Here is a 26,999-nt window from a genome sequence, read left to right on the forward strand (position 1 = left end):
GGGGGCTGTAAGCAACGACGCCAGGCGCAACGAAAAAGATGCTTCGGTTCCAGCTGAGCCTCGCTCACCTCCTGTGATCTTTGTCCCCCCCCCCCCAGCCCCTGGCTATGTTCATGTGTGTGTGTGTGTGTGTGTTGGGGGGGGGGGGGCTCCCCAGTTGCTCGCCCCACCGTAGCGCCGGTGGTTTTCAGGCGCTGGCAGAGCTGGGAGGGCCTCTCCCAGAGTGATGGGCCTCCAGAGCAACCTTTCCACCCGGCCGCCTGTCAGTCAGCGTTATCTGCCGGCGCCGAGGGGGGGGGGGGGGGGGGGGTTGAGGGGGCGCGGAGGTGCTCAGCTCTTGGTGCAAACGCGGCGCCGGTGAAGAGCGTCTTTATTTACTTATTCCCGTCAAAAGCTCACAGCAGACGGATCAGACCTCAATACGAGAGTCACTTTAATGATTTAGTTACTATCTCAGTGGGCTCATTCAAAGTTGGAGATTATCTACTTCAATTACCAGTGTGTCACTCATTAAATAATGACTCGTTTTCCTTTTTTAATAATGGGTGTTATGTTGCTAATGATGTCTTTTGATCATCTCAACGCCACCAATGAAAATCCGTTTATAAATGAGCAATTTCCATTATTATCTTGGTGCTCCTCAGGTGACCTTTTCTGTTCAGGTGGGCTCACCTTTAGCTTTTTCTAAGTGGGGTTTGAATGTTGTGTCCACGCAGTGTGTGCGCGCGTGTGTGTGTGTGGGTGGTTCTGTGTGTGCGCGTGAGGCCTGAGAGCAGAGAGCTGCATACAAACGATGTCAAAGGTCGCGCAACATGCCAAGAGGTGTAAAAACGAAGCTGAAGGAGAAGAACAACGTTGAGGAATTCTGCCACTTAAAGCGTTCTGACAGCCCAACAAAATCTAAATCATCCAAATAGCAGCCGGCCCCGCCGGCTCAGAGGCAGACGGGCGGCCGAGAGCCAGCGAGAGCAGGAGGGGGGGGGGGGGTTGAATGGAGGCAGTGGCGTATCCAGAACATTTTTACTGGGGTGGCCAAGATGGGACACAAAGCTAGTGTGGGGTGGCCATGGTAGACGGCGCTGTCCCCATTTAAGCAGCAATTTAACAGAACCTATGTACAATCCGTTGCATATATATAAACAATTGTAACAAAAACCAAACAAATCTTAACTCCAAACAAAGTATATACTATGAAGTAATGTAAACCTTTAAACTCTCATGAACAATAGAGGATTCTAATAATAGTAACAACGTGCAATAGAGGTAGCTAGTTCTTGCTTTTGCTCATTCTGCTGCTAAAAAATGCTTTCACGTAGGGCGAAGACCACAAGACAAGACTTAAAGTCCAATGCAATGCCACCAGACCAAATATAACTAGAGGGTTAAGGTGCTTCTTCATAATGTAACTTGTGAAAATTGTACATAAACAGTTGTAACATAAACCAAGCAAACCTTAACAACACAAAAACAAGACCATTAGACAAATTCTGGGTTCATCCATCTTATCAGATGAATTTGCCTGTTTTGGTGATTGGTAGCAAAAAGTTTAATAAATGTGTCCATGTCAAGTGACTTTGCTCTTCTAGCCTCAATGCTGAGAACACCCAGGTTGCTCAGTCTGTCATCTGTCATTGTTGTGCGCAAATGGGTCTTGATGAGTTTAAGAGCTGAGAAGCTGGAGGGCTATGGCTATCTTGCACAGACGAAAAATCGTGTGAAAAACATCCTTATGAGGTTCAAGGAACACTGCAAGTTCAACAATACCCAACAAGTTCGGCATTCCACTTTGCAAAAGCCACCTTGTCTGGTGGAGTTCATGACTGAGATCTTCAGAGTCACTTTCATAAATTTCTCCCAGGCGAAAGACTGCTTCCTCTTGAAGGAAACATCTGCTTTTGGGGTCCAAAGCTTGTATTCCTCTCATTATTTCACAATTGTCTTTGGAGAAGCGCCTGTCTAACTCTCCAAGTATGGTGTCCACAATGAGGTAGAAGATTGTCCTCCTAAAGGAATCCTTGTCACCATCGTTACATTTGTGCTGACCCAACGTAGAGGTTATGACAGACCCATGGCGGTATCCTAATAATTAAAAAAAATAAAATGCTAACGTTCAACGCTTAACTTGGTTTGCAGGCTGCTAAGCTAGCCAGCTAGTGCAGTGTAGTTTGACTTTTAGCTGCTACTTACTGCTAGATAAAGTTTTCCTACACATTCAGAGGGAACAACGATATAACTAAACATTAAATGACCATACCTCTCAGTCGACAGATTCCGGCGTTTTTATCGTTGTTGTATCGTCGCTGTAGTAAACTGTGACCGTCCTCGTGTTTCACGGAGCAGCGGCATTTGCAGCCCAATCATCCCGTGGGTCACGTGACCTGCGTGGCCAAACATCCGCTGAACAGAAATCAGCTCTCACAGCCTCAGTAGGACCGTTACTGTGTTAGTTAAAAATGTAAAACTGGTCCTAAATCAGTTGTTCAGCTGTCATCATTGATTGACAGCATTTCTCTTGTTTCTTGTGTTGACGAACTTGACCAACTACCTATCAGATCTGGGGTGGCCACACCGGTGGCCAATGAGCTTTCAGGGGTGGCCACGGCCACCCCAGGCCACCCCCCAGAATCGCCATTGAATGGAGGGATGGAGGGAGAGGGGTTGGGGGGGGTATTATGTTGTATGCTTTAACCATCTCAAGTGCTATAGGTCTGATCCAGCAGAATTAAAGGTGAAATTTTTCTTTGGTTTGATATTTGAGGAGGGGGGGGGGGTTCTAGGTTCTGCAGTAACAGTCGGTCACATTTTCAAATAAAAAGGTGACACCTTCAGCGCTAGTCGGAGCCTTCGAGCTGTTTCACTCACACGAGTCCCGCGGCAGCGTCACAGGGTTCAGACATAAAAGACCTCTGATTTAAAACACATGGATTTTGGCCCCGTTCCATTTAGGGAGCGTCTGTCACACCTGGGTTCATCCCCTTCCACTTCCTCCCCAGGTCGGTAGCTCTGGTCTGGACCCCGCTGGTCCTGGTGGGACGGCACCAACGGCCTCGTGATTTGGAGTCGGCTTTTGTTTTGCATGGGATACATCCCCCCCCCCACCCCCCCCGACCGATGCTGTACTACTGCAGTTAAAACCAATCAGCAGCACATGGATTGACGGTGAAAGGTCCCTTGAGGAAGAACGAGGCGCCGGCAGCGTCTCCGGCTCAGAGGCTTGGAATCCGTTGGCTGTTTCTCTTCCAAAGCATAGGCCTGAGATTCTGACCTTTGATGCTAATTTGCTTTTGGGTTTGTGCTTGGTTTCGTGATGCGCTTCTGCCTTGCAGCGGGTCGGCGTGCAAGAGACGCTCAGCCCGCCACGATGAGCGCGGCCAAAGGCCAACAAAACCACGGAGCCTGAACAGCGAATCATTAAATCGTCTTTCAGGAGCAGTATTTTCCAGAGGAAACCAAAAGCTATTGTTCCTCTGACATCAATTTAAGCAAGACTACAAAAAATATTGGTTTTACAGTTTGTTTCCCAGACTCCCCGGCGTGTTTCACCACCTCCTCTGCTCCTCTGCTGGTTTCACCCGCTGACGAGGTTATGTTTGGTCCAATTTGTTTCTTATTTTACAGGTTGTTTGAAAAACACCTGGAAGGATATTTCATTTAAGTCCTGTGGAAACGTGACGGGCCCTCGCAGCGGACTTTTTGCTCTTCCTCTCACGCTTTATGAACATTATGGCTTGCATGTATGCACACATGCATTTATGACAAGACAAAACAGACGTCATTTGTCCCAGACTCCCGGGTTTGGGTTTTTCCTCGACTATCGGCCCTCCCCCGGGGCAACGGGGCATCAGACACCGGACCTATACGTGACGGTTTGACTCAACCAACGCGGGGTCCGGTTTGTGCTTTTCATTCAGCGCACGTCGGGAGGAGCAGCAGGAGGGCCGGCCTGGTCCCCCCCCCCCCCCCTTCCATCAGGAACTAGATTCATGCCGATACCCGAGTCCCGACTGAAGGCCCGGTTCGTTCGGGTGCCCCCCGCTGGTCCCTCAGAAATTCACTTTGATATTCGCATTTGGCGCATTCTTGCCCTGGGAATTCCTGCGGTCTGACATGAATGCACATTCCCCTCAAAGAAAAGGACCTCACTCCATTAGAGCGAACGTTCCTCCGGCTCCGCCTGACGAAAGGACCCCGTCCCCCCGGTTTGATCCCCTTTCGTTTTTTTTTTATCGCGTCGAGCGGAGGATAAAAAGGTAAAAGGTTTCCAAAGCGTTTCGGTTTAGCATCAGTAGGTTTTAAAACACCTGGACACTAAATAGAAAAGCGTAAGGCACCCAGAGCCACTGATGGGGAAGCGTAGCTCCACTCCTGGCACGTCGGCACCGTTTACCGGGCCGCAGCCCGTTTTGTTTACTGACCCGTAGGACGAGAACCCTTTTAGTGGGGAATAAAACAATCACAGGACCTTGGACTGTGAAGGCTTCACTTTAATCTACACTTCACAGTCCTCACGTTGTTCATCGGGTTGGGAGGGGAGGGGGGGGGGGGGGCTTTTGTTTAAGTGCCGGCCGATAACATCTGCAGGTATAAATCCAGCAGAGAAGAGGGGAACAAAGTGAAGTGGCCTCGCAGGGAGGACGCAAACAAAGACGGGGAATTCTCCCCAAGCCTTAAGTGCATTAAAGGGGCTGAGTGCTGACAACTCCTCGTTCACACCGAGAAGAGACGTGTAAACATGTGTTCGTGAATCATTCATGAGGGAGAACTTCTTTGCTCACCTGCTTGATCTTTTTTATTTCTTCCTTACATCGTCGAATGACGATATTAACATTGATCATTTAATCAATATCCCATCTACGACTTGCGCAACATTTGTATTTTAAGCCGATGAAGAGTAATGATGACTTGGATGAAAACTTAAATCTAGTTTGTAAAAGAGAAATGAAGCAAGAATAATGATCGCACTAAAAAAACGCTGTTTCAATAGATTTTTGCCTAACAAGAAGAAGTTCTGGTGTCTTCTTGACCCTGACATGGGGTCAGATTCCCTCCAAAGTCCGACTCCCCGTCCTCCTCCTCCTCCTCCTCCTCCTCCTCCTCCTCCACCCGAAGGAACCAGGGCGGTGGAACCCAGCAGCCGTGACTAAGAGGGGTTTTCCAAAGGGTCTACAGGGGGCTTAAACACGTTCTCTAATCCACCGGGGACCGAAAAAGAGGCAGAAACAGAGTGAAGGTTGGTCTGGTTGGTCTTTGAGTGACTCTGAATGACTCTGGGTGACTGAGTGACTGAGTGACTGAGTGACTCTGAGTGACTCTGAGTGACTGGGTGACTCTGAGTGACTGAGTGACTCTGAGTGACTCTGAGTGACTCTGAGTGACTGGGTGACTCTGAGTGACTGAGTGACTCTGAGTGACTCTGAATGACTCTGGGTGACTCAGTGACTGAGTGACTCTGAATGGCTCTGGGTGACTGAGTAACTCTGAATGACTCTGGGTGACTCAGTGACTGAGTGACTGAGTGACTCTGAATGGCTCTGAGTGACTCTGGGTGACTCAGTGACTGAGTGACTGAGTGACTCTGAATGGCTCTGAATGACTCTGGGTGACTCAGTGACTCAGTGACTGAGTGACTCTGAGTGACTCTGAGTGACTGGGTGACTCTGAGTGACTGAGTGACTCTGAGTGACTCTGAGTGACTCTGAGTGACTGGGTGACTGGGTGACTCTGAGTGACTGAGTGACTGGGTGACTCTGAGTGACTGAGTGACTCTGAGTGACTGGGTGACTCTGAGTGACTGAGTGACTCAGTGACTGAGTGACTCTGAGTGACTCTGAGTGACTGGGTGACTCTGAGTGACTGAGTGACTGGGTGACTCTGAGTGACTCTGAGTGACTGAGTGACTGGGTGACTCTGAGTGACTGAGTGACTGGGTGACTCTGAGTGACTGAGTGACTCTGAGTGACTGGGTGACTCTGAGTGACTGAGTGACTCAGTGACTGAGTGACTCTGAGTGACTCTGAGTGACTGGGTGACTCTGAGTGACTGAGTGACTGGGTGACTCTGAGTGACTGAGTGACTGAGTGACTCTGAGTGACTCTGGGTGACGGCGTGCGTGTGTTCTCATCACGGGGCCTTGCAGCCGGTTTCATCAGTGGAATCAACCACTCGGCCCAACGGGGGAGCGGGGTAGAGGAGGGGGGGTGCAGGGGGGGGGGGGGCTTGGCGCTCGTCTGCTGTCACACATAAGTTAGAAATTATCAGTTGGCGGCGGTTTGGCTGCGATTCTCGATCCTTTGAGCTGAAGCGAGTTCCAGGAAGGTATTTGCACACAAACCCGTAGAAGCCACTGAATCCCACGCAGGATTTGTTACTATTTGAATATTTGTTTCAGGGGATTATTTGCTTTTAGAGCAGGTTAAGTGGAGGATATGTGTTCTTAATTATGCGACATAAAAAGCGGCGTTGCGTTGACATAGACGGCTCTCTCTGGTCCTGACGTGTGGTGTGACTGCATTCATTTTCACCACTGACAGCTTCCTGCGAGCCATTAGACAAGATTATGAATTTCCATCTTCCTTTTTTCTCCGGTGGAGAGGAAATGATTAACACGTCAGCAGAGAGTTAATTAAATATGATTGAACGCAATAAAATAGGATGGGAAGCAGCAGGTTGAGATTGGAAAGCAGGAAATCACAAACTGAACAAGTCACCACTCGAAAGTTTCTGGTTTATAAATAAGTAATAACCTTCCCTGCACATTTATTGTCTTTAACTTTAGCTTTTCTTTTGTTAACATACATAAAACCCCTGGTCATCAACTCATGGGGGCCTAAATATGCCTCAGATTGGAGTTCCTCTGCTGCCCCCCCCCTGCATCTTATTCAAACAAGCATTATTGCACCATGACTGCGACAGATAAACAAACAGCGGCCCCGGTGAAATACTGAATGAGAACGTGCCGTCATCCTCCTCTCACCCCCTAAGGTCCTCTCCTCCCCTCCTCCCTTGCAGCCTTCCCCTCCTCCTCCTCCTCCTCCTCCTCCTCTGCTCGCGGGCAGGAGGACTATTGGCAAATCGGGATTAATTGTAACTCAGGGTAACAGAAGGGGGGGGGGGGGGGTGAGGGAGGTAGAGGTATGCAGATGATTGTCTCAGCACAATCTCAGGCCTCTTGCCGAACACCCCCCCACCTCCCCCCCCCCCTCCTCCTCTTTACACATAAACATACTCCCACATCCGCATGAGGGAAGTTGTTGCGCTCCGCCTACGAAGAATAACGCACCAGATGCCACGACACCAACGTGTGTGCATAGAAGGATGAAGACAGCGAGTCCAACAACCTGTTCACCTTCCAGCAGCCTACCGGGGGCTAAATGGTCGCAGCGCGGAGCGCCGCTGAGTAATTACTGCTGCCCAGGAGAGGGAACCTCCACCACTGAACTCCTGTTAAGATTAATGGGGACATAAACTGGCCCCAAAGCAATAAGAAAATAGAGAAACTAAAAAAAAAAAAATTGACTTATTTCCGTGAAAGATTGCTGCCGTTTCCAAAACGATGTGACTGAAATAAAAATGTGATAGAAATAAGATACAAATAAAGGTTGGCTCTGATGCAGGTCTGCCTCATATCAGCAAATGTAGCTGTAAAGACAACTACTGATAACCTTTGGAGCTTTAAGCTCTATAAACTGGGACTGAAAACTAAAAATTAGATTTTTCCCATCATGAATTATGGATGAATGTGCCTGCAGCAGATGTTTGGGCGTCAACTGCAAAAGACACGGGAGAAACCTGCTCCACAAAGTATAAGATATAAAAGGACATGAATGCTCATTCAAATCCAAGGATTAAACCTTGACAGCTAATTATTACAAATACATTTCAGAATGACGCTAACCCGCATTTTCAGCAGTTTGTTGTGAAATGCTGCGCTTTGCGAAGCGGACACCTCTCGGGTCTGGAGCTGGTTAGCATAGCTTAGCATGAAGAATGTGACCCTCAATTACCGCCAGACCTTGGTGCTTGTCTGTGAAAGAGTTAGCGTGTGTTGCTCCGTGGATTGATCACATTTTGCAGATCTTTTAGCCAAGCTAAGCTAAGCTAAGCTAAGCTAATTCCGCCCGGCAGCAGCTCTCGTCTTGATTTACAAAGAAGAAGAGTTTTATCAACCTGGTCGTCCAAGACTCTTTTTTTTTTTTTTACAACAAGCTGGTTCAAGAGTATCAGCTGGAAATACTGTAAAACCTTATGATTTCTGGGAAAGGGAAGCCTTTTTAAAATAAATTCAATTTCAAATGTGAAGCACGTTTGAGGATCCGGAAACTCTTCCCTCGTGGAGCTATTGAGCAACATGACGAAACGAGATCTACGTGTGATTCCATTCAAAGCAAGTTTAGGAAACACTTCATAAAACATAATGTTAAATAAAAGTTATGATGAGAATGATCGGGGGGGGGGGGGGGGGGGGGCTGGGGATATTGGGGGGAGGAAAGGGAGGGATTTAGAGACAGGGAGAGAAAAATGAAGGTATAGTGGAGGCATTGCAGGCACGGCTGCCCAGGCCTGCGGTTTGTTAAATGGCTTTTTGATCGAATTGGTAGAGCAGTGAAGCCTGTGAGAGAGAGAGAGAGAGAGAGAGAGAGAGAGGAGGAAGGAGCAGGCCGGAGGAGTAGGGAGTCAAACATCAGATGGAGGGAAAGTGAAGGAGAAAAAGAGTCCAATGTGGATTTTTGGATTTTTACTGCAGAGTCATTCTGCCCTCAAGAGGTGATGAGGAGAATAACAGCTTTGCTATAACTGTGTGTGTGTGTGTGTGTGTGTGTGTGCGTGTGTGTGTGCGTGTGTGTGTGTGTGCGTGTGTGTGTGTGTGTGTGTGTGTGTGTGTGTGTGTGTGTATTAAGTATTGGTTTCATAACAATCACAGTAACAAACCGCATTCAGTGCAAACATTACCTGTATCGATGCTACAAGTAATGTTTGATTATGTAACGTCAAACCAGGCGGAACAATTCCCCCCCCCCCCGAGGGTCACTTTAGTGAATACGAATAGACCTCGAGGGGGACATACTTCCTTATCGTAAAAAAAACCTGCAGCTTTACAGAATACATTAAACCCAACCATTAATGTGGGTTCTGTTTACAAGCCTTTTAAACAAAAACAGGAACAACTGCCCCGTTGCCCTCGGCAACAGCATCCACTGCGTCTGAACAGAGGGGACGTCACTCCAACAGAAAAATCTAAATCAATAAGAAAACCTTGCTGTGGGGGGAGAGGAGGGGGGGGGGGGGGGTAAGTCCCTGTGCAGCTGCTCGGAGCCACAGATGTTGTTGCATGGTTCTGGTGCTGCGCTGATTTGAAGAACGAACCACGGGGACGAGCGCAATCACTGTGAGATGAAGGCGAGCAAAGGTCTCACGTCTGTCTCGCGTCAGCTGTCAGCTGCACGTGTTTCACGAACACTTATGTTATATAAGTATGAATATTAAGACACAAATAGGCAGGTTAAGATGATGATTCATGTGAGTGACAGCTTACTCGCATAAAGGCCCAAACGTCAGAGGTCATTTTCAAACCAAAGAGGGCAAATGAAACTCAATGGGATCAAATCTTGTGAATGGCTTCTCATTGTTTCTAATATTGAAAGTAGCTCATTTGACATGTTTTATGAGGTAAGATAAAAGGACCCTGGATGATCATGACTCAGATTAAAGAAACAAAACGAAAGCCTCTGCTGCTGCTGCACGGCTCAACTTATTATGAAGATTTTTCTTTTACCCAAAAAAAACATTCCTGACAAAGCAGCACATCGCAGCATCGAAAGTCTATTTTAGTGCACCCGCCCCCCCCCCCCCTCCACCCTCAACTCCTCTGTTCCTGATCGATTTGTTTCTTTGGATTGTGAGGAAAAAAAACAGTGCGGCTGCATCCATCATTGTGCCCCCCCCCCCGCCCCCCCAGGACCACAAAAACTAACACAGCTCATTGTGGACGATTCACACGTCCTCTCATGACCACTTGGATTATGAGGGTACACCCATCCTCTCATTAGGGGTTTAAACCTCAGCCTCCACGCCTAAAGGAATCCATTCAAACCAAACAAATCAAATGCTTCTGTTGCACAACAGGAATTCACCACAACGGGCTGAGCCGTGTTTAAAGTCCCGTCTGTGAAGTTTCCTCTTTGCAAGGCGCCTCCACTTACAGCGGGTGTTATTTTTCCAATCTTTTGTTATTCAGATTAAGAACTTCTTCTAAAAGACTGCAACGAAAACTCACGTCAGGTGTATTTTTTGGGTATCGGGAGGTAACTTAGAGAGAGAGAGACCCGGGTCCTCATTCATATTCAAGTCTGGCTGCTGAGACGTCCCCAAACTTAAAGGCACGGAGGTTATTTCCAGCAGCTCTGTTATTTAAAATGAGGGATCAGACGTTTATTGTCTGAGTGAAAGTGAAACCTTGCTTTAAGGAGATGGTGACATAACTGAAAACAGAAGGAGTCCATGGGCAGGGCTGGACTGGTAATCGGGCACGCACTTGGGGGCCGGTCGATAGGCCTATAAAAACATTTTATCTAAAAAAAAAATTGCTTTCGACCGGCCCATAAAGCAGGGACAGCGGCCCATTGGTTCATTTTCCATACTGACACTGGGCTGGCCCAATCATCTCTTAGCAGGCTCCACCCCTCCCTCTCTGTGTGTCAGTCAGATGCATTCAGTGACTCAGAGCCAGAAAGAAATGTGTGGATTAAGATGGAGAAACAAAAACGTAAGAGCAAGGGGCTGCGGAGAAATTGCGGGCCAAAAAAAATCTAGAGGTTGATGCCTCAACATGTTTAAAAATAACCGACGTGTTTAGTGCTGTAGCTTCAGTTTCCAAAACTACTACAGAACCTGATGACATGTTGCAGAAACAGCATGTCATAAACATCATAAATAGCACATGGAGGAGGAGAGGTGACTAGCCATAGCGATAGCGGTGCTTGCGGCTTGCAGTAGGGTTGCCAACTCTCCCAACCCCAAATCAGGGACACTTTCGCGGGCTGACGGGGGGGTGCTAGCAGTCGGCGGCCGGGCTTGCACAAGCTCACATTATAAAGTCTGAGTGTCAGGTTGTCATTTGTCAAATTGTCACTTAAAAGTGACTGCAATGGCCACTCAGTTAGCTAAAGTCAAATAACACAGCATAAGCTATTTAGCACTGTTATTGTAGCTAGCAGAGTTGAGAGTTCACTTATTCAATTGCAACTTCGGATATTCTAATGTAACCATTTAAAACTCATAACGGTTGTCGACGGCCCTTCTTCTCTAGAAAAAAACTTAAATGATGCCATTTGATTATTTTAATTATCACTCACCAACGAGTTACACGCTAGAAGAGGTAGCTAACGTATGTTATATGGGGGTTAAAAACCCGCTTTGCATTTTGAAAGCTGTATATTCAACTAACTAGATATTTTATAATGTTTCATCTGAATTTCCAATATCATCAATATGCAATATTACGGCAAGTGAATACTCTAAATTGTATATATATATATTATCAGGACGTTTTGTGTGAGTAATTTGTTTGTATAGGTTTTTTATGGGATGTGTCTCAACAATTAGAGGTACATTTTGTTTGGTGTCATATTAAAGAGGGGTTTGTGCTCTTTAAAGGGATAGTTCACCCAAAAATGAAAATTGTGTCATCATTTACTCACCCCCAAGTTGTTTCAAACCTGTATGAATTTCTTTATTCTGATAAACAAACATATATATTTTGAAGAATGTCGGTAATCAGACAGTTGATGCACCCCATTGACTTCCATAGTATTTTTTTTCTACTATGGAAGTCAATGGGGTCCATCGACTGTCTGATTACCGACATTACTGTCCATGGCACTTACAGTAGTTCTCAACCTTGTATGGGTTTTTGGGAACGGAACAGTAGATATGCACATCTACAGGGACCGCTAGGATAGTGTACTGGTTGGTGGTTGTGTCCGACCGATTGTGGGGGGCCCGTCTGAGCAGAAATGCCAGGGCCCTTTTTTTGTCCCAGTCCAGCCCTGTCCATGGGTGCACAGCGGGGGGGCCACAGCCTGATTAACCACCATCTTGAAGCTCCTCCTCCCCTGGACTCATCAGAACTAGATGTCTGCAAAAGCCTCCGCTGCTTTCAAGGCCCGTTCAAGGCCTTTCAAGGCCTTTCAAGCCCCCCCCCCCCCCCCCCCCCCCGAGCGGAGAAACCCTGCTGTTTGTTTACCTTTCACTAACAGGCTCCACAGAAGAAGGGTGGCTTTCATCGGCAAAGCGCAGGAGGGGAGACGAGTTTACAGCATCGGAAGGAGGGGGGGCAGGAGCTGGATGAACACAAGCTGGATTCAGTCACAGCTTCTCTCTCTCTGTGTCTTTGGTAACAGACCCTTTTTTTTTAAACCCCCCCCATCATGCGCTGTCACGTGAAGCTGTTTTCAATTAGACGTGGGATCGTTAAAAAATATAAAACTCATTAGGCCGCTTAGCATCTTTACATTTTACTGTGGAATCTACAGAATGCAACGCTAATTGAACGTTTCCTTCAAGCTCCTTCAATTGCATTCTGGGTAAAGTGTCGCTAGTTATTGGCTAATTATCGCCTCTTGTAATAAGTGAGAATGTAATAGAATGAGTTTCGCTCACTTTGCATACATTCATTAAAACAAATCTACCCTCACCGCTGCAAACTGGTGATTGAGAGAAACACACCGACACACACACACACACACACACATACACACAAATACACACACACAGGCTATTGCAACTTCACGTGGGTGTTTCATAAGAGTCTATTTAGCTTGCTGTAAAAATACAAATTAGTTGTGGTGAAGAAAAAGACCCACTGAGGCCCAGAGCTACTGCTTCCCTGTGTGTGTGTGTGTGTGTGTGTGTGTGTGTGTGTGTGTGTGTGTGTGTGTGTACGTGTGTACGGCTGTACGTGTTTTCTACGTGTCTTTGAACGTGATGTATGAAGGGAGGTGGTGGGAGGGGGGAAATAATTTAACCGATGTTCTTGAGCCTTTTTTTTTACATGGAGCGAGATGGGAGGTCACAGAGGTCACAGAGGTCACAGAGGTCATTTGTATAAGATAATAACTTATTTATTTGCTTATTTTCTCTCCTCTGAGTTAAAAAAGCAACGTGTCCCTACTTTTAATCCAGCTATTGTGAGAAACTCCAGAGGGAAGGACTCAGCCACCCCCCCCCCCCCCCCCCCCTCCCTCGCTCTCCTCAAAGCGGCAGGCGAGGCCTCGTTTTGTTTAGGAGAGAATTGATTGATTGTTGTTGGCTCCTGGTTTGCTTTACAAGAGTTGTTTTTGACATTGTGTCACACATGGGTGTGTGTGTGTGTGTGTGTGTGCGTCCCTCTCATTCCTCTGTTATTACCACTTCTCCAGCCACAGTAGTTCAGGTATTGATTTCTCTCCTTTTTCTTTCATTCTCTCTGAAACCACTCCCTTCAGAGGTTGTGCGGGTGTGCGGGTGTGCGGTTGTGTGTTTGTGTGTGCGTGTGCGTTCTCATACATTTCATTATTCACAGAATAGTTTTTTTCTTTGGGCCAGTTTCAGAAGGGATTTTTGCTCTTTTTAGCGGCACAAACTTTGTGCTCAAGGCACTCAAGAGGGTGCGTGTGAGCGAGAGTTCGTTGTTATTGCTGCCAACTAGTCCCCAATGTCAATCTTACTTCTGTTGAGATTGATATATAAAGGTACAGTGGACAAAATCATTACAAACACAAGCAAATAAGTGAGATCAGGAATGATTCCAGGAAGGAATGTATTTCCTCATACAATGACACAACATGTTCAGAAGATGGCAGCAGAGAGCTGCAAATATATGTCTCATTTTAGTGAAGCTCTATATAGATACATTATGATTCCAACAAACAATGCACTTCTCCTCACAGTCACTTTCCCTAACAAACTAAATATGTTACTTTGAAATATTCCATGGAAAAATGATACATTTAAAATAACAACAATAGTCAAATAATATTATGTCGAATTTTACAGAGAAAAAAATGTTTTGAAATGAAAGTCAAAATATATGGGTCAAAAATGGAAAAAAAGGAAAATTTAAATATTAGGTTGAAAAATGTTTTGAAAAAAAGTCTAGATTTTAAGGGGCAATTTTTTGAAAATAAATCAAAATATGTTAAGCCAAAAAAATGTCCCAGAAAACAAGTTCTGCAAAAAAAAGTCACAAAAATTAGGTCAAAAGATATTTTGAAAAAAAAGTTGAAAACAAAAGTCTAGATTTGTGGTGCAAAATAATTGAAAAAAGGCCAAATATTTTAGGTTGAAAAAAAAATTGAAAGCAAAATTCTGAAATGATTAGGTCAGAAAAAAGTACAAAAAATTTAGGTTTAAAACAAAAGTCTAGATTTGTAGGGGCAACATTTTTAATTGAAAAAAAAAATATATATAATGGGTTGAAAAAAGTTTTCAAAGCAAAATTCAAAATGTGTTACGCCAAGAGATAAAAATAAAGTCAAACGATGTTAGGAAAAAAAATGTCCCAGAAAAAAAGTTCTGCAAAAAAAAGTCGCAAAAATTAGGTCAAAAGATTTTTTGAAAAAAAAGTTGAAAACAAAAGTCTAGATTTGTGGGGCAAAAAAATTGAAAAAAGCCCAAATATTTTAGGTTGAAAAAAAAAATTGAAAGCAAAATTCAGAAATGTCACTGAAAAAAAACTCAAACAATGCCCGCGACAAAGTATTTTGATGGAAAAAGCAAAAAGAAATTGTTTAAAAAAAAGTCAAAACACGTCAAGACATGTCACAGAAAGAGTCAAACAAGATTAGGTCAAAAAAAAAATATTTTAAAAAGTACATAAAATTTAGGTTTAAAACAAAAGTCTAGATATGTAGGGGCGAAATAATTAATTGAAAAAAACCCAAATATAATGGGTTGAAAAAAGTTTTCAAAGCAAAATTCAAAATGTGTTAAGCCAAGAGATAAAAAATAAAGTCAAACAATGTTAGGTAAAAAGTAGAAAAATATTAGTCATAATACATTATGACGAAATATTTAATGGAAAAAAGTTACATCAAAAAGGTTGAAAAAAGCCCAAATATTTTAGGTTGAAAAAAAAAATTGAAAGCAAAATTCAGAAATGTCACTGAAAAAAAAGTCAAACAATGTCCGGGACAAAGTATTTTGATGGAAAAAGCAAAAAAAAATTGTTTAAAGAAAAAGTCAAAACACGTTAGGTTGTAAAAGTTTTGTTGGGTCAAGAAATGTCACAGAAAGAGTCCAACAAGATTAGGTCAAAAAAAAATATTAAAAAAAGTACATAAAATTTAGGTTTAAAACAAAAGTCTAGATTTGTAGGGGCGAAATATTTAATTGAAAAAAACCCAAATATAATTGGTTGAAAAAAGTTTTGAAAGCAAAATTCAAAATGTGTTACGCCAAGAGATAAAAATAAAGTCAAACGATGTTAGGAAAAAAAATGTCCCAGAAAAAAAGTTCTGCAAAAAAAAGTCGCAAAAATTAGGTCAAAATTTTTTTTTGAAAAAAAAGTTGAAAACAAAAGTCTAGATTTGTGGGGCAAAAAAATTGAAAAAAGCCCAAATATTTTAGGTTGAAAAAAAAAATTGAAAGCAAAATTCAGAAATGTCACTGAAAAAAAACTAAAACAATGTCCGGGACAAAGTATTTTGATGGAAAAAGCAAAAAAAAATTGTTTAAAAAAAAGTCAAAACACGTCGAGACATGTCACAGAAAGAGTCAAACAAGATTAGGTCAAAAAAAATTTTTTTTTAAAAGTACATAAAATTTAGGTTTAAAACAAAAGTCTAGATATGTAGGGGCGAAATAATTAATTGAAAAAAAACCCAAATATAATGGGTTGAAAAAAGTTTTCAAAGCAAAATTCAAAATGTGTTAAGCCAAGAGATAAAAAATAAAGTCAAACAATGTTAGGTAAAAAGTAGAAAAATATTAGTCATAATACATTATGACGAAATATTTAATGGAAAAAAGTTACATCAAAAAGGTTGAAAAAAGCCCAAATATTTTAGGTTGAAAAAAAAAATTGAAAGCAAAATTCAGAAATGTCACTGAAAAAAAAGTCAAACAATGTCCGGGACAAAGTATTTTGATGGAAAAAGCAAAAAAAAATTGTTTAAAGAAAAAGTCAAAACACGTTAGGTTGTAAAAGTTTTGTTGGGTCAAGAAATGTCACAGAAAGAGTCCAACAAGATTAGGTCAAAAAAAAATATTAAAAAAAGTACATAAAATTTAGGTTTAAAACAAAAGTCTAGATTTGTAGGGGCGAAATATTTAATTGAAAAAAACCCAAATATAATTGGTTGAAAAAAGTTTTGAAAGCAAAATTCAAAATGTGTTACGCCAAGAGATAAAAATAAAGTCAAACGATGTTAGGAAAAAAAATGTCCCAGAAAAAAAGTTCTGCAAAAAAAAGTCGCAAAAATTAGGTCAAAATTTTTTTTTGAAAAAAAAGTTGAAAACAAAAGTCTAGATTTGTGGGGCAAAAAAATTGAAAAAAGCCCAAATATTTTAGGTTGAAAAAAAAAATTGAAAGCAAAATTCAGAAATGTCACTGAAAAAAAACTAAAACAATGTCCGGGACAAAGTATTTTGATGGAAAAAGCAAAAAAAAATTGTTTAAAAAAAAGTCAAAACACGTCGAGACATGTCACAGAAAGAGTCAAACAAGATTAGGTCAAAAAAATTTTTTTTTTAAAAGTACATAAAATTTAGGTTTAAAACAAAAGTCTAGATATGTAGGGGCGAAATAATTAATTGAAAAAAACCCAAATATAATGGGTTGAAAAAAGTTTTCAAAGCAAAATTCAAAATGTGTTAAGCCAAGAGATAAAAAATAAAGTCAAACAATGTTAGGTAAAAAGTAGAAAAATATTAGTCATAATACATTATGACGAAATATTTAATGGAAAAAAAGTTACATCAAAAAGGTTGAAAAATGTTTTTTTTTAAAGTAGATTTTTCACGGGGAAAATACTTTTTCAAAAAAAATATAAATATGTTATGCACAAAAAAGTCGAAAAAATCAGTTTAAAATATTTTTTGAAAAAAAAGTAAAAAAGGTTGAAAAAAATTAAAAAATCTAAATATGTCACAGGACAAACAGTCAAACAACATCAGGTCGAAAACGACGAAACAAAATGTGTGAGGTCAATATATGTAATTGAAAAAGTCAACATTTTTTTCAAAATATTCCAAAAATGGTAAATCAACATTTCCGTCCGTAGTGGCGCCGTTTGTCCACGGGAGGGCAGCGGAGGCCGCGACAGCCGATTCTTCTGCGCGTTTTCACCAAAGAAGAAGAAGCTTCAACGTCAGTGGAGGGAAACTTTCGCCTCCTCCCCGTAAACTCCTCACGTTTTGAGTTAATTTAACACGTAGTGGACGTTTTTATCTTTAAACTCGTCGCCGGGGCACAACGGAAGGTTTGTATCACACTAATGTTTGCTGTCGTTGCGTTTTAACGTTGAACGTTGAGCAAGTAAAACGTCACCGATGAACTGAGACGTCAAAATAAACAGTTTAATACATTTTACTAGTGTTGGAATCAGACTTGACGCTACGCTAAACTATCTCAGCTCCTTTATTAAAGTCCACAAACGTTGTAAATCTGTGAAGTAAGTTAACGTTAATAACTTCTAGTTGTTTATTGATGGGCCGAATGTTCCAGTGGCTTGTACGAAGCAAATGACATGTTGACTAAATATGTTTTTTTAAATGGAGTCCGGATCTGTGTCAATATAAATGGCGATAAAGCGACATGACACTTGGTAGTTTTATCGCCGCAATCACTTAAAGCAACACAACAAATCATAAATCATCTGCACGGCTTAACAACATTTACAGGGGATAATCACTTATTTTCAAATGCCTCCAAAACGACCTTTGCTTTGTACTCTTCTCTCACTTATTCTGGTCTTTTTTTTGTTTTGGTTTTAAGAAAGTAATGAGCGGAGAGGAATCACGAAGAGGTTCATGGAGGGGAGGAGGTAGTGGAGGAGGAGGAGGAGGAGGTAGTGGTGGATGGAGAGGAGGAGGAGGAGAAGGTAGTAGGGGAAGGGGAGGAGGAGGAGGTAGTGGTGGATGGAGAGGAGGAGGAGGTAGTGGCGGAAGAGGAGGAGGAGGAGGTAGTGGTGGATGGAGAGGAGGAGGAGGTAGTGGGGGAAGAGGAGGAGGAGGAGGTAGTGGTGGATGGAGAGGAGGAAGTGGTGGATGGCGAGGAGGGGGAGGATGGAGGGGTCGACCGTGGAGAGGTGGATCAGCAGGTGGAGGAGGATGGAGAGGTGGAGGTGGTGCCGGGGAAGGAGGATCGGGGAACCAGGCCTTCAGCAGCCAGAGAGGTGAGTTTGATTTAATTTCCCTTTTAACAAATCCGTTGATCAACTTTTGAAGGAATGGTGTCATTTTTTTTAAATGAGACATTCAATATTCTTGTTTTAAATGTGTCATTATTCACAATCCTTCCTCAGTGCTTTGTCAGGCTACTCTAGATGTTGTGTGTCCATACAGAGGATGGAGACTCTACTTCACAGAAGGTCGGTTTCATGATGCTCTAAATGTATAATATTTATATATATGTAGTATTCATATACACATATCATGATCATGACAACGTAGTTGTGATATGTCTTAATACGTTCTCTTCAGGCTTCATAGAGAGCTCACCTAGTGTGGAGAAGATCAAGGTGTTTGAGCAATATTTCACTTCAAAGATTGAACTCTACGACAAGGTTGTGTAACCATGAAAGTTCTGTTTCTCAACATCCTTGTTGCTTCATTAATGTTCCTCATGTCTGATCAAAGCTGAACTGTTGTGTGTTGGCCCACAGGATGAGATTGAGCGTCAAGGCAGTGTTCTGGTGGATTACGCAGACTTGACCGGAGATGAAACCGTGCGTGGAGCGCTCCCCGATCTGACCACAGAGCTGAAGGAACAGCCGGACGTGATGCTCAACTGTTTGGGTTTGGCCGTTCACCAGGTACACACACACACACACACACACACACACACGCTACATGTCATCCACAAGTTACAGCCTATACATACAATCTGTGCAACCAATGGCTGAAAGAGTTCTTGTGAAGAGGCGAAGCAGCGAGGTCCAAGGTCCCACTATTTGAACACCCGACTGACAGAGGTTGTGTCTCTCCAGGTGTTGACTATAGATCTGGAGAAACAAGCGGCCGGGCTGCAAGGGGAGGAGCTTCCTGTCGCCACACCCATCGTCAACATCCCCCACATCAGCGCTAGGTAGTGCTCTCACACACCCAGCAGCTCGCCTCGACCCCCCGTCCCCCGCCGGGCGTGACTCTCTGCGTGTGACCCGTCCGCAGGCTGTACAACTACGAGCCGCTGACCGCGCTGCGGATGCTGCGCGCCAGCGCGTTCGGGCGGCTGGTGTGCGTGAAGGGGACGGTGGTCCGGGTGAGCAGCATCAAACCCCTGTGCACCAGGATGGCCTTCAGGTGTCTGGGCGGCGCGCACGTGCAGTCTCTGCCGCTGCAGCACGGGAAGTACGCTGCTCCTACCAAGGTGTGAGCGCGCGCCTTCGTCCGCACACACGGCCCTCCTCGCCCTCGTGGCGTTGGGTTCACTGACTCATTGCGTCCATCACACAGTGCCTCCAGCCCGACTGCCGCAGTCGCTCCTTCACCCCCATCCGGACCTCCCCTCTCACCCACACTGTGGACTTCCAGATCATCAAGTACGTCAGCAAAGTGTCGTTGTGGCCGGTTCAAACTGGAAACTTTGTCTGAAATTGCTTTGCGTCCTCAGGGTGCAGGAGTCAATGGGCGGAGAGCAGAGGGAGACCGGACGAATCCCGCGCACCGTGGAGTGTCACCTGACCTCCGACCTCTGTGACAGCTGCGTCCCCGGAGACGCGGTCACCGTGACCGGCGTAGTTAGAGTCACTAACGATGGTACACAACACACTGAAACACACACACACACACACATCCTCTTGTTTGAGGTTAAGCTTTTGCCTTTATATTATATTTGTTGATGAAATGTAAAGACCTATATATAATATATAAATTGCTATAACCACCTTTTTGTCTCCGTGGAGGTTCCTCCCGGGCCAACAAGGATCAGTGCATGTTCCTCCTCTACATCGAAGCCACTTCGGTCAGCAACTCGAAAGGTACCGACGCCGGTGTGTTTGGATCCACGCAGAGATGTAAAAGTGTTGTGTGGGCAGAGCCATCAGTTGTTATATTTCTCCTGCTGTAGGTCAAAGGTCCAAGTCAGGTCAGGGGTCAGATGGGTCGCATGAGGATCGCGGAGGGGAGGAGTTCAGTCTGAAGGAGCTGTATGCCATCCAGGAGATCCAGTCACAGCCGGACCTGCTGAGGCTCATAGTACAGTAAGAAGCTTTTTACTGCCTCCTTTTTTTAAATCGTATATATTGACTCTTTCACTTTTAACTGTGGCCTCCTTGCTTCCCTCAGCTCTTTATGTCCCGTCATCTACGGCCACCTGGTGAGTTTTGGGGATCAGAGGTCACGCGGTGATGTGCGCGAATCGAGTCGAGAACAGTGATGTCACTCACACCCCGTAAAGGGGGGGGGTTCTGTCGTTCTGTCGTCTTGCTCTGTCGAGTTTTGACCATCATACCCTCTCCTTGTGTGTCCCAAAGCTGGTGAAAGCTGCTTTGTCGTTGGCGCTGTTTGGGGGCAGACAGAAGCACACGGACAAGAACAGCGTCCCGGTCCGAGGAGATCCTCACATCCTGATGGTGGGAGACCCCGGACTGGGGAAGAGTCAGATGCTGCAGGTAAGAAAACACGCTGAACACCTTCAAATGGAGCCCCTTATTTTGTTCCTCTTGTAATGCCTCTTTACTTTCGGGAAAAACAATGTTTTCCTAGTACTTGTATATTCTGTGTCTCTTGTGTGTAGGCAGTGTGTAATGTGGCTCCCAGAGGAATCTACGTATGTGGCAACAGCACAAGCACCACAGGTAAATCATCTCTCCCCATTAGTAATGCTGGCAGTAAGGAAGTTTGTATTTAAATGTGGAATGTTTGCTTTCGTAGGACTAACAGTGAGTTTGTCTCGAGACTCGGGAACCGGGGACTTTGCTCTGGAGGCCGGAGCCTTGGTTCTGGCTGACCAAGGTAGGAAAGTTAGGGACGCAAGACCGAGTGTCAAATAATGAGGCTGATCACTTCCACCCATTGTAGTCATCTCTACACAAATGTGGTGCAGAACAGAGCTTGAGAGGTTTTCCCTTTGTTTCCTTCTTGTCCTCCGCTCCTCGTCCTTTAGGCCTGTGCTGCATCGACGAGTTTGATAAGCTGGGCCACCAGCAGCAGGCTCTGCTGGAGGCCATGGAGCAGCAGTCCGTGAGTCTGGCCAAGGCCGGGATAGTGGCCTCTCTGCCCGCCAGGACGTCCGTGATAGCCGCTGCCAACCCCATCGGAGGACACTACAACAGAGCCAAGACGGTGTCCGAGAATCTGAAGTAAGCCCCAACAGCCGGGAAGCACCTCGCCGCACACGTGGATTTCTCGTGTTCACCGCGGCGCTCTCTCGAGCTTAGAATGGGCTCGGCGCTGCTCTCTCGATTCGACGTCGTCTTCCTCCTCCTGGACATCCCGGACGAGACGCACGATCGCCACCTGTCGGAATACATCATGGCCAACAGGGCGGGGAAAGGCCGAGCCGGCGGCGCCGCGGTGACCAGGGCTCCTCCCAGTGCGCTGGAGACCTCCATCCTGCTGGACCCCAGTGACATGCCGCTGTCCGAACGCCTGCAGGTGGAAACACTCGACAAGTTCACCGAGTTCCATTCATATGCAATTCTTATCGAGGTGTTGTGTGTGTGTGTGTGTGTGTGTGCGTCAAGGTGCCGGCGGGTGAAAGCGTGGACGCCATCCCGGTGCCGTTGTTGAGGAAGTACATCAGCTACGCTCGTCAGTACGTCCACCCCTCGCTCTCCCCCGAGGCGGCAAAGACCCTTCAGACCTTCTACCTGTCGCTGCGAGCTCAGGCTCACTCTGCCGACTGCACCCCCATCACCACGCGGCAACTCGAGTCTCTGATCCGACTGACCGAGGCACGGCGCTTTGTGCTGGTTGTTGAACTAAAGCAGCCATTTTAGTTTATACTCATTTTGTTGTTTTTTTGGGCAGGCCAGAGCCAGACTGGAGCTCAGAGAGACGGCGACCAACAGTGATGCTGAAGATGTGGTGGACATCATGAAACACAGGTGACTAACAGATAGTTGTTATCTCTCTAAAGAAAATAAAGAAAAATGCACAAATCTATAAAGCTTTCGATTTGTCACAACCTCAAGTCCAAAATAGGCTTGAAAACATTGGATATATGTATTTACATTTTGTGCTTCAGTCTGGCTGATACATACTCGGACGGTCTGGGGAATCTGGACTTTGAGCGCTCTCAGCTCGGGTCGGGGATGAGTCAGCGCGGCGCGGCGAAGCGCCTGGTCAACGCGCTGCACCGCCACGCCCAGAGGACCAATCAGACGCAGTTTGACCTGCAGACGCTCCGCTCCGTGGCCAACAACATGAACATCAAGGTGAGAGCGCGCACAGGTACCCCTGGCGGGCCACATTTGACACACGTGGAGGACGGTCTGTTCAAGGTTGCGTGCAGCGAGACCTCTGATGGCTTTATATTATTGAGCCGTTGGTGTCCTCCTCCCAGGTGGTGGATTTCGAAGGCCTTGTGAGTTCCCTGAATGAACAGGGTTTCCTCCTGAAGAAAGGAGCCAAGCTCTACCAGCTGCAGACCATCTGAGCCTACCCTGCAAGCTCAGCGTCCTGAGATCAGTGATCACCAAAGCACCAGCCAGCCCACCGCTTCCTGTCGACTGACGTCTCGGCCGAATTAGTCTGCATCTGTTCTCACAGAAAGAGCTTTGAACTGAACGCGGTAGTAACAGATGTGCATCAGTCAGGTGGGGCTACAAACGTTTCTTTAGTGTGAAACATACCAGGATCTTAGTAAAGATATAAAATCTGATATAAACTGGTTTGAGTCGGGTACATTTCTCTTTCAGTGTAAATGTATTATTACACAGTACATGGTAACTGAATTAAATAGCAGTTGTAGATTAATTTAGTTTCTCTAATGTTTCAAAGTAAAGACGTTCTTTGACAATAAACAGGAGGTAAAGAATTACATAGATGACTGTAATCTTGTTTGTTCACACAAATTACTTCTTTCTTTTGAGTACAGTTCGAGATACTATATTTTTTTAGAGGTTACTCCTTCGATGTATATAAGATAAGACACTTTTGTATTTGTATTGTATTCAATTGGTATGAATCAGTATAAATTAGTAGCATAATAGGATAAATGTTATTTGCACGATTGGTCCCTCAAACACGCAATAATTCACCAACAAGTATTGTAGCCATTTAAACATCTCATATCAGCACGGTGCTACGGTTTGTTATGCATGTTCCTAAATAATCTGTTATTGTCAACATTTTGTTAATAAATAACTTTATTTCTCAGTAAATGGCAAGTGTTTTGTGGAGTTTTTGTGGTTTACGGTTTTATAAATACTTTTGTATTTCAGCATTGTGTCATTTTACCATTTGATCCCAGCTTTGTGATGTGGCCGGAAACCGATCTTCTATTTTCAAAATAAAAGTCTCGGATTTTACGACGCTGTGTGCGGTGTCACTTTACGGCAGCATGGCGGCCCGCTGTCTGGCGCTGTGATCCCCGTCGGCTGCGACCGCCAGAGGCTCAAACCCGGTCATGAAAACGCCACCGGGACAATGATGATGTGCTTGCGGAAGGTTCCCGGTCCGTTGTGGCGCAACGCGGCGACGCTCCGCCGCCTCGTGTCCGCCGGCGCGCTTCCGCCGCGGCCTGCGTCACGTACGCGCGCACCCGCCACCGACTACGCGCCGTCAACGCGGCCCCCGGTCCGCGGGATCCTCCTGCGGGTTAAAGGGGACGTTCTTCTGCTGCACCGGGGAGGTCACGGGAGGTCGGTGGCAGGTCTCCGGCCCCCGCTTCCCGGCGCCGTCCGCGGGCTCTGCGGCGGGAAGGCCGCGGGGACACCGGACGGCGCGCGGCCCGGCGACCGGAACGAGCCCGCCGATCCGGTACCGGGAGAAGAGCTCTTCAAGTTCAAAGAGCTGGCGAGTACCGATCAGCAAGGACACCACGTGATGCTGTTATTACAAGCAGCACCGGGATTCCGCGTTAATAAAGCTGTATTTACTGACTATATTTAATCATGTGGAGCAACTTCAGTATTAAATCTAATGAAGGAGGACAAATGGAAATGTGCACAGGAAGTAGATCCTTCGTGAGTCAGTTGATAGAAAGTAAGAAGAAGTTCGAGTACAGAAAGGGGAACGATCTGATAACAGACTGTCATTGTTCTACAGGAGAGCAAACTTTCATAACATTATAATATGTTGTTGTTGTTTTTTGCAATGAACTGACATTTCAGGACAGACTTGTAACACAAATATCAACTTTGCCCTCAAACACCAGATTACCACCTATTTTATCTCCTCGCAGGTTTAACTCATCGATATTTATTGTTTGCTACGAGGGGAAACACAAGCTCTTCTTTCTCAGACAAGGTTCAAGGTTCAGGTTGACGTCCCCCCCCCCCCCCCCCCTCGAGGGTCCACAACCCAACGGATTTAAATCTTTCTCTTCCTCTACAGTACGAGAACCCGTGGACAATCCCCAACTTCTTGTGCGTGTCTCGGATCCTGCTGGCCCCCTTCTTGGGTCACCTGGTGATCCAGCAGCACTTCCACCTCAGCCTGGCCCTGTTCACGCTGGCCGGAGCCACCGACCTGGTAAACACACAGGGTTTTTAAAAAAAAAATTTTTTATGGCAGGCGCAGTTGGTGAAATTATCCGTTAAACGTCCCGCTCTCGTCCTGTCCCGCTCTCTAGTTGGACGGTTACATCGCCAGAACGTGGCCCACTCAGAAGTCGGCGCTGGGCAGCGCTCTGGACCCGCTGGCCGACAAGATTCTCATCAGCATTTTGTACGTCAGCCTCACGTACGCCGGGCTCATACCAGGTATTCTGCTGGGGGGGGGAACCGACCGAGCTTCTCCATCCACCTCGTTGTGTGTGTGTGTGCGCGTGTGTGTGTGCGCGCGTGTGTGTGTGCGATGTTGTCGCAGTGCGTGACGCGTGATCGCGAAGGAAGCGTTTGCTCTGTTGCAGCTCTGCTGACGGCGCTGGTGATCTCCAGAGACGTCGGGTTGATCGCCGCCGTCTTCTGGGTCCGATACAAGACGGTGCCGCCGCCGGTGAGACGCCGCCGCGCTTCACGCCTGACGCACAAAACCAAGGCAGTGAGAGGCGGGATAATAAGCTGTGTGTGTGTGTGTGTGTGTGTGTGTGTTTGATCCAGGTGACCCTGAGCAGGTTTTTTAACCCCTGCTACACCACAGCGCAGCTCAAGCCCACACTCTTCAGCAAGGTGACACACACACACAGAGACAGCCATTACGTCCATGTTCTTTTATCTGATTCCTTATTGAAAGCAGTGTGTGTGTAGAAGGCCTCGTGATGATGATGATGATGATGATGGTTTTTAGGTGAACACAGCCATCCAGCTCCTCCTGGTTGCTTCCTCTCTGGCTGCTCCAGTGTTCCAGTACACGGACAGCGTGCTGCTGCAGTGCTTGTGGTAAACCTTGGACTTTAATATCCATTACTTCCTTTTTTTATTTATTTTTTCTACCCGCAGTGATTATAAAAGGAAAGGTTTTGTGTTGGAGCACATGGAAGCTGACGCACTTTTCTCTCACAGACACTTGTTTGTGTCACAGTAACCAACATTTATATGCAAATTCAGATTGTTGAACGAAAAAAATATGGCCTGGTTGAATATTACATAATTTAAACATTCAAGTTAAAAACAAAACTATATTCCTTACCTTTTCAATGGATATTGTGTTCTGATTATTTGTCTTACTCCTCTAATGATGAAGCTGATTCGTCATTATTATTAATTAGTAACCATATTCAAACTAAATGGACTAATGAGATGACAGTGTGTGTTTACTCTACTTTATTCATGTTTCAGGTTCATCACGGCGGCGACCACGGCAGCGTCGGGCTACAGCTACTGGCACTACGGCCGCGAGACGGTGCGGGTGCTCAACACCAGGTCGCCGTGACGACCGCACCAGACAGCGCGGGGTGGGGCGGGGGGGGGGGTTTGAGGGGCGGCCCGCGGCAGAGACACTGATCGGCCGGACAGACGGTGGATTCGCCAGGAGCTTTGTAACCAAGTAGTTGTGACAACTATGACATCTATGAGTCGCCATGGCGATGACACGCGGTAACCAACCAAGGCCACAGATGGCTCCGTGCGACGCCACTGGACCGGCTGTGGACGAGAGATGGACACTTTAAACCCGCAGACAAAAATAGACCTCCCCCCCCCCCCCCCCCTGCCCACACACACACTAATATACATGTTGAGTATATGTCAAGTAGTCCGGCTAAAAGCTTCTGTTTTTTCATTTGCGGTCGCAACATCAACACGATTTTCGTCATTTTTGTAGACCAGGAGTTCATGATTAAAACAGAGAATCTGCTTTGGTTCGTCTGTGTTTGTGCATGTGATGCAGGGCAGGTTTTCTATTATGGGGGGTGGGGTGTCGGGGGGGGGGGGGGGACTCGTGTGTAATCTCGCAAGACACAAATCCGTCGATCCGATCAGCAATTAGAGGATTAAAAGAAGTGTTTTTGTTTAACCGATTTTTTTGTGGTAAAAGGTCCCAAAACCTCCCAAACAAAATGTTCATATGGGGTCTGTTTCTATTATTAGTTCACCGTCCCAAAGTTTCTAAAATATTAGTTAATCAACCTTTGTGTGCAGCCCAAGGAGACTGAATGAAAATAGTGATAATATAATATACAACAAACCAAATCATCCAACATGAGCTGGACGGCTCCAAGCGATGACCTCAGAGTTTAATTAAAGACTGCTTCCCCC

General features: G+C 45.5%; 2 protein-coding genes across 2 annotated transcripts; both read left to right on the forward strand.

Moving 5' to 3' along the window:
• Nucleotides 1-17,791: 17,791 nt before the first annotated feature.
• On the forward strand, nt 17,792-23,669 carry mcm8 (minichromosome maintenance 8 homologous recombination repair factor). The gene is made up of 21 exons (XM_062566712.1): nt 17,792-17,801; nt 18,180-18,371; nt 18,501-18,566; nt 18,679-18,761; nt 18,861-19,010; nt 19,185-19,282; nt 19,366-19,564; nt 19,651-19,736; nt 19,808-19,953; nt 20,100-20,174; nt 20,264-20,396; nt 20,482-20,512; nt 20,670-20,807; nt 20,933-20,993; nt 21,070-21,150; nt 21,302-21,497; nt 21,576-21,792; nt 21,882-22,091; nt 22,168-22,244; nt 22,385-22,574; nt 22,703-23,669. The coding sequence occupies exons 1-21, from the start codon at nt 17,792-17,794 to the stop codon at nt 22,793-22,795; spliced, it is 2,532 nt and encodes an 843-aa protein (XP_062422696.1). The 3' UTR covers nt 22,796-23,669.
• Nucleotides 23,655-26,598, forward strand: crls1 (cardiolipin synthase 1). Its single transcript, XM_037466182.2, has 7 exons — nt 23,655-24,156; nt 24,697-24,834; nt 24,935-25,064; nt 25,214-25,299; nt 25,404-25,472; nt 25,591-25,682; nt 26,082-26,598. Exons 1-7 carry the CDS (start codon nt 23,788-23,790, stop codon nt 26,173-26,175), a joined length of 978 nt encoding a protein of 325 aa, XP_037322079.1. The 5' UTR covers nt 23,655-23,787; the 3' UTR covers nt 26,176-26,598.
• The last annotated feature ends 401 nt before the right edge of the window (nt 26,599-26,999 follow it).

The sequence above is a fragment of the Pungitius pungitius genome, chromosome 13, assembly GCF_949316345.1.
Source record: "Pungitius pungitius chromosome 13, fPunPun2.1, whole genome shotgun sequence".
Taxonomy (NCBI): domain Eukaryota; kingdom Metazoa; phylum Chordata; class Actinopteri; order Perciformes; family Gasterosteidae; genus Pungitius; species Pungitius pungitius.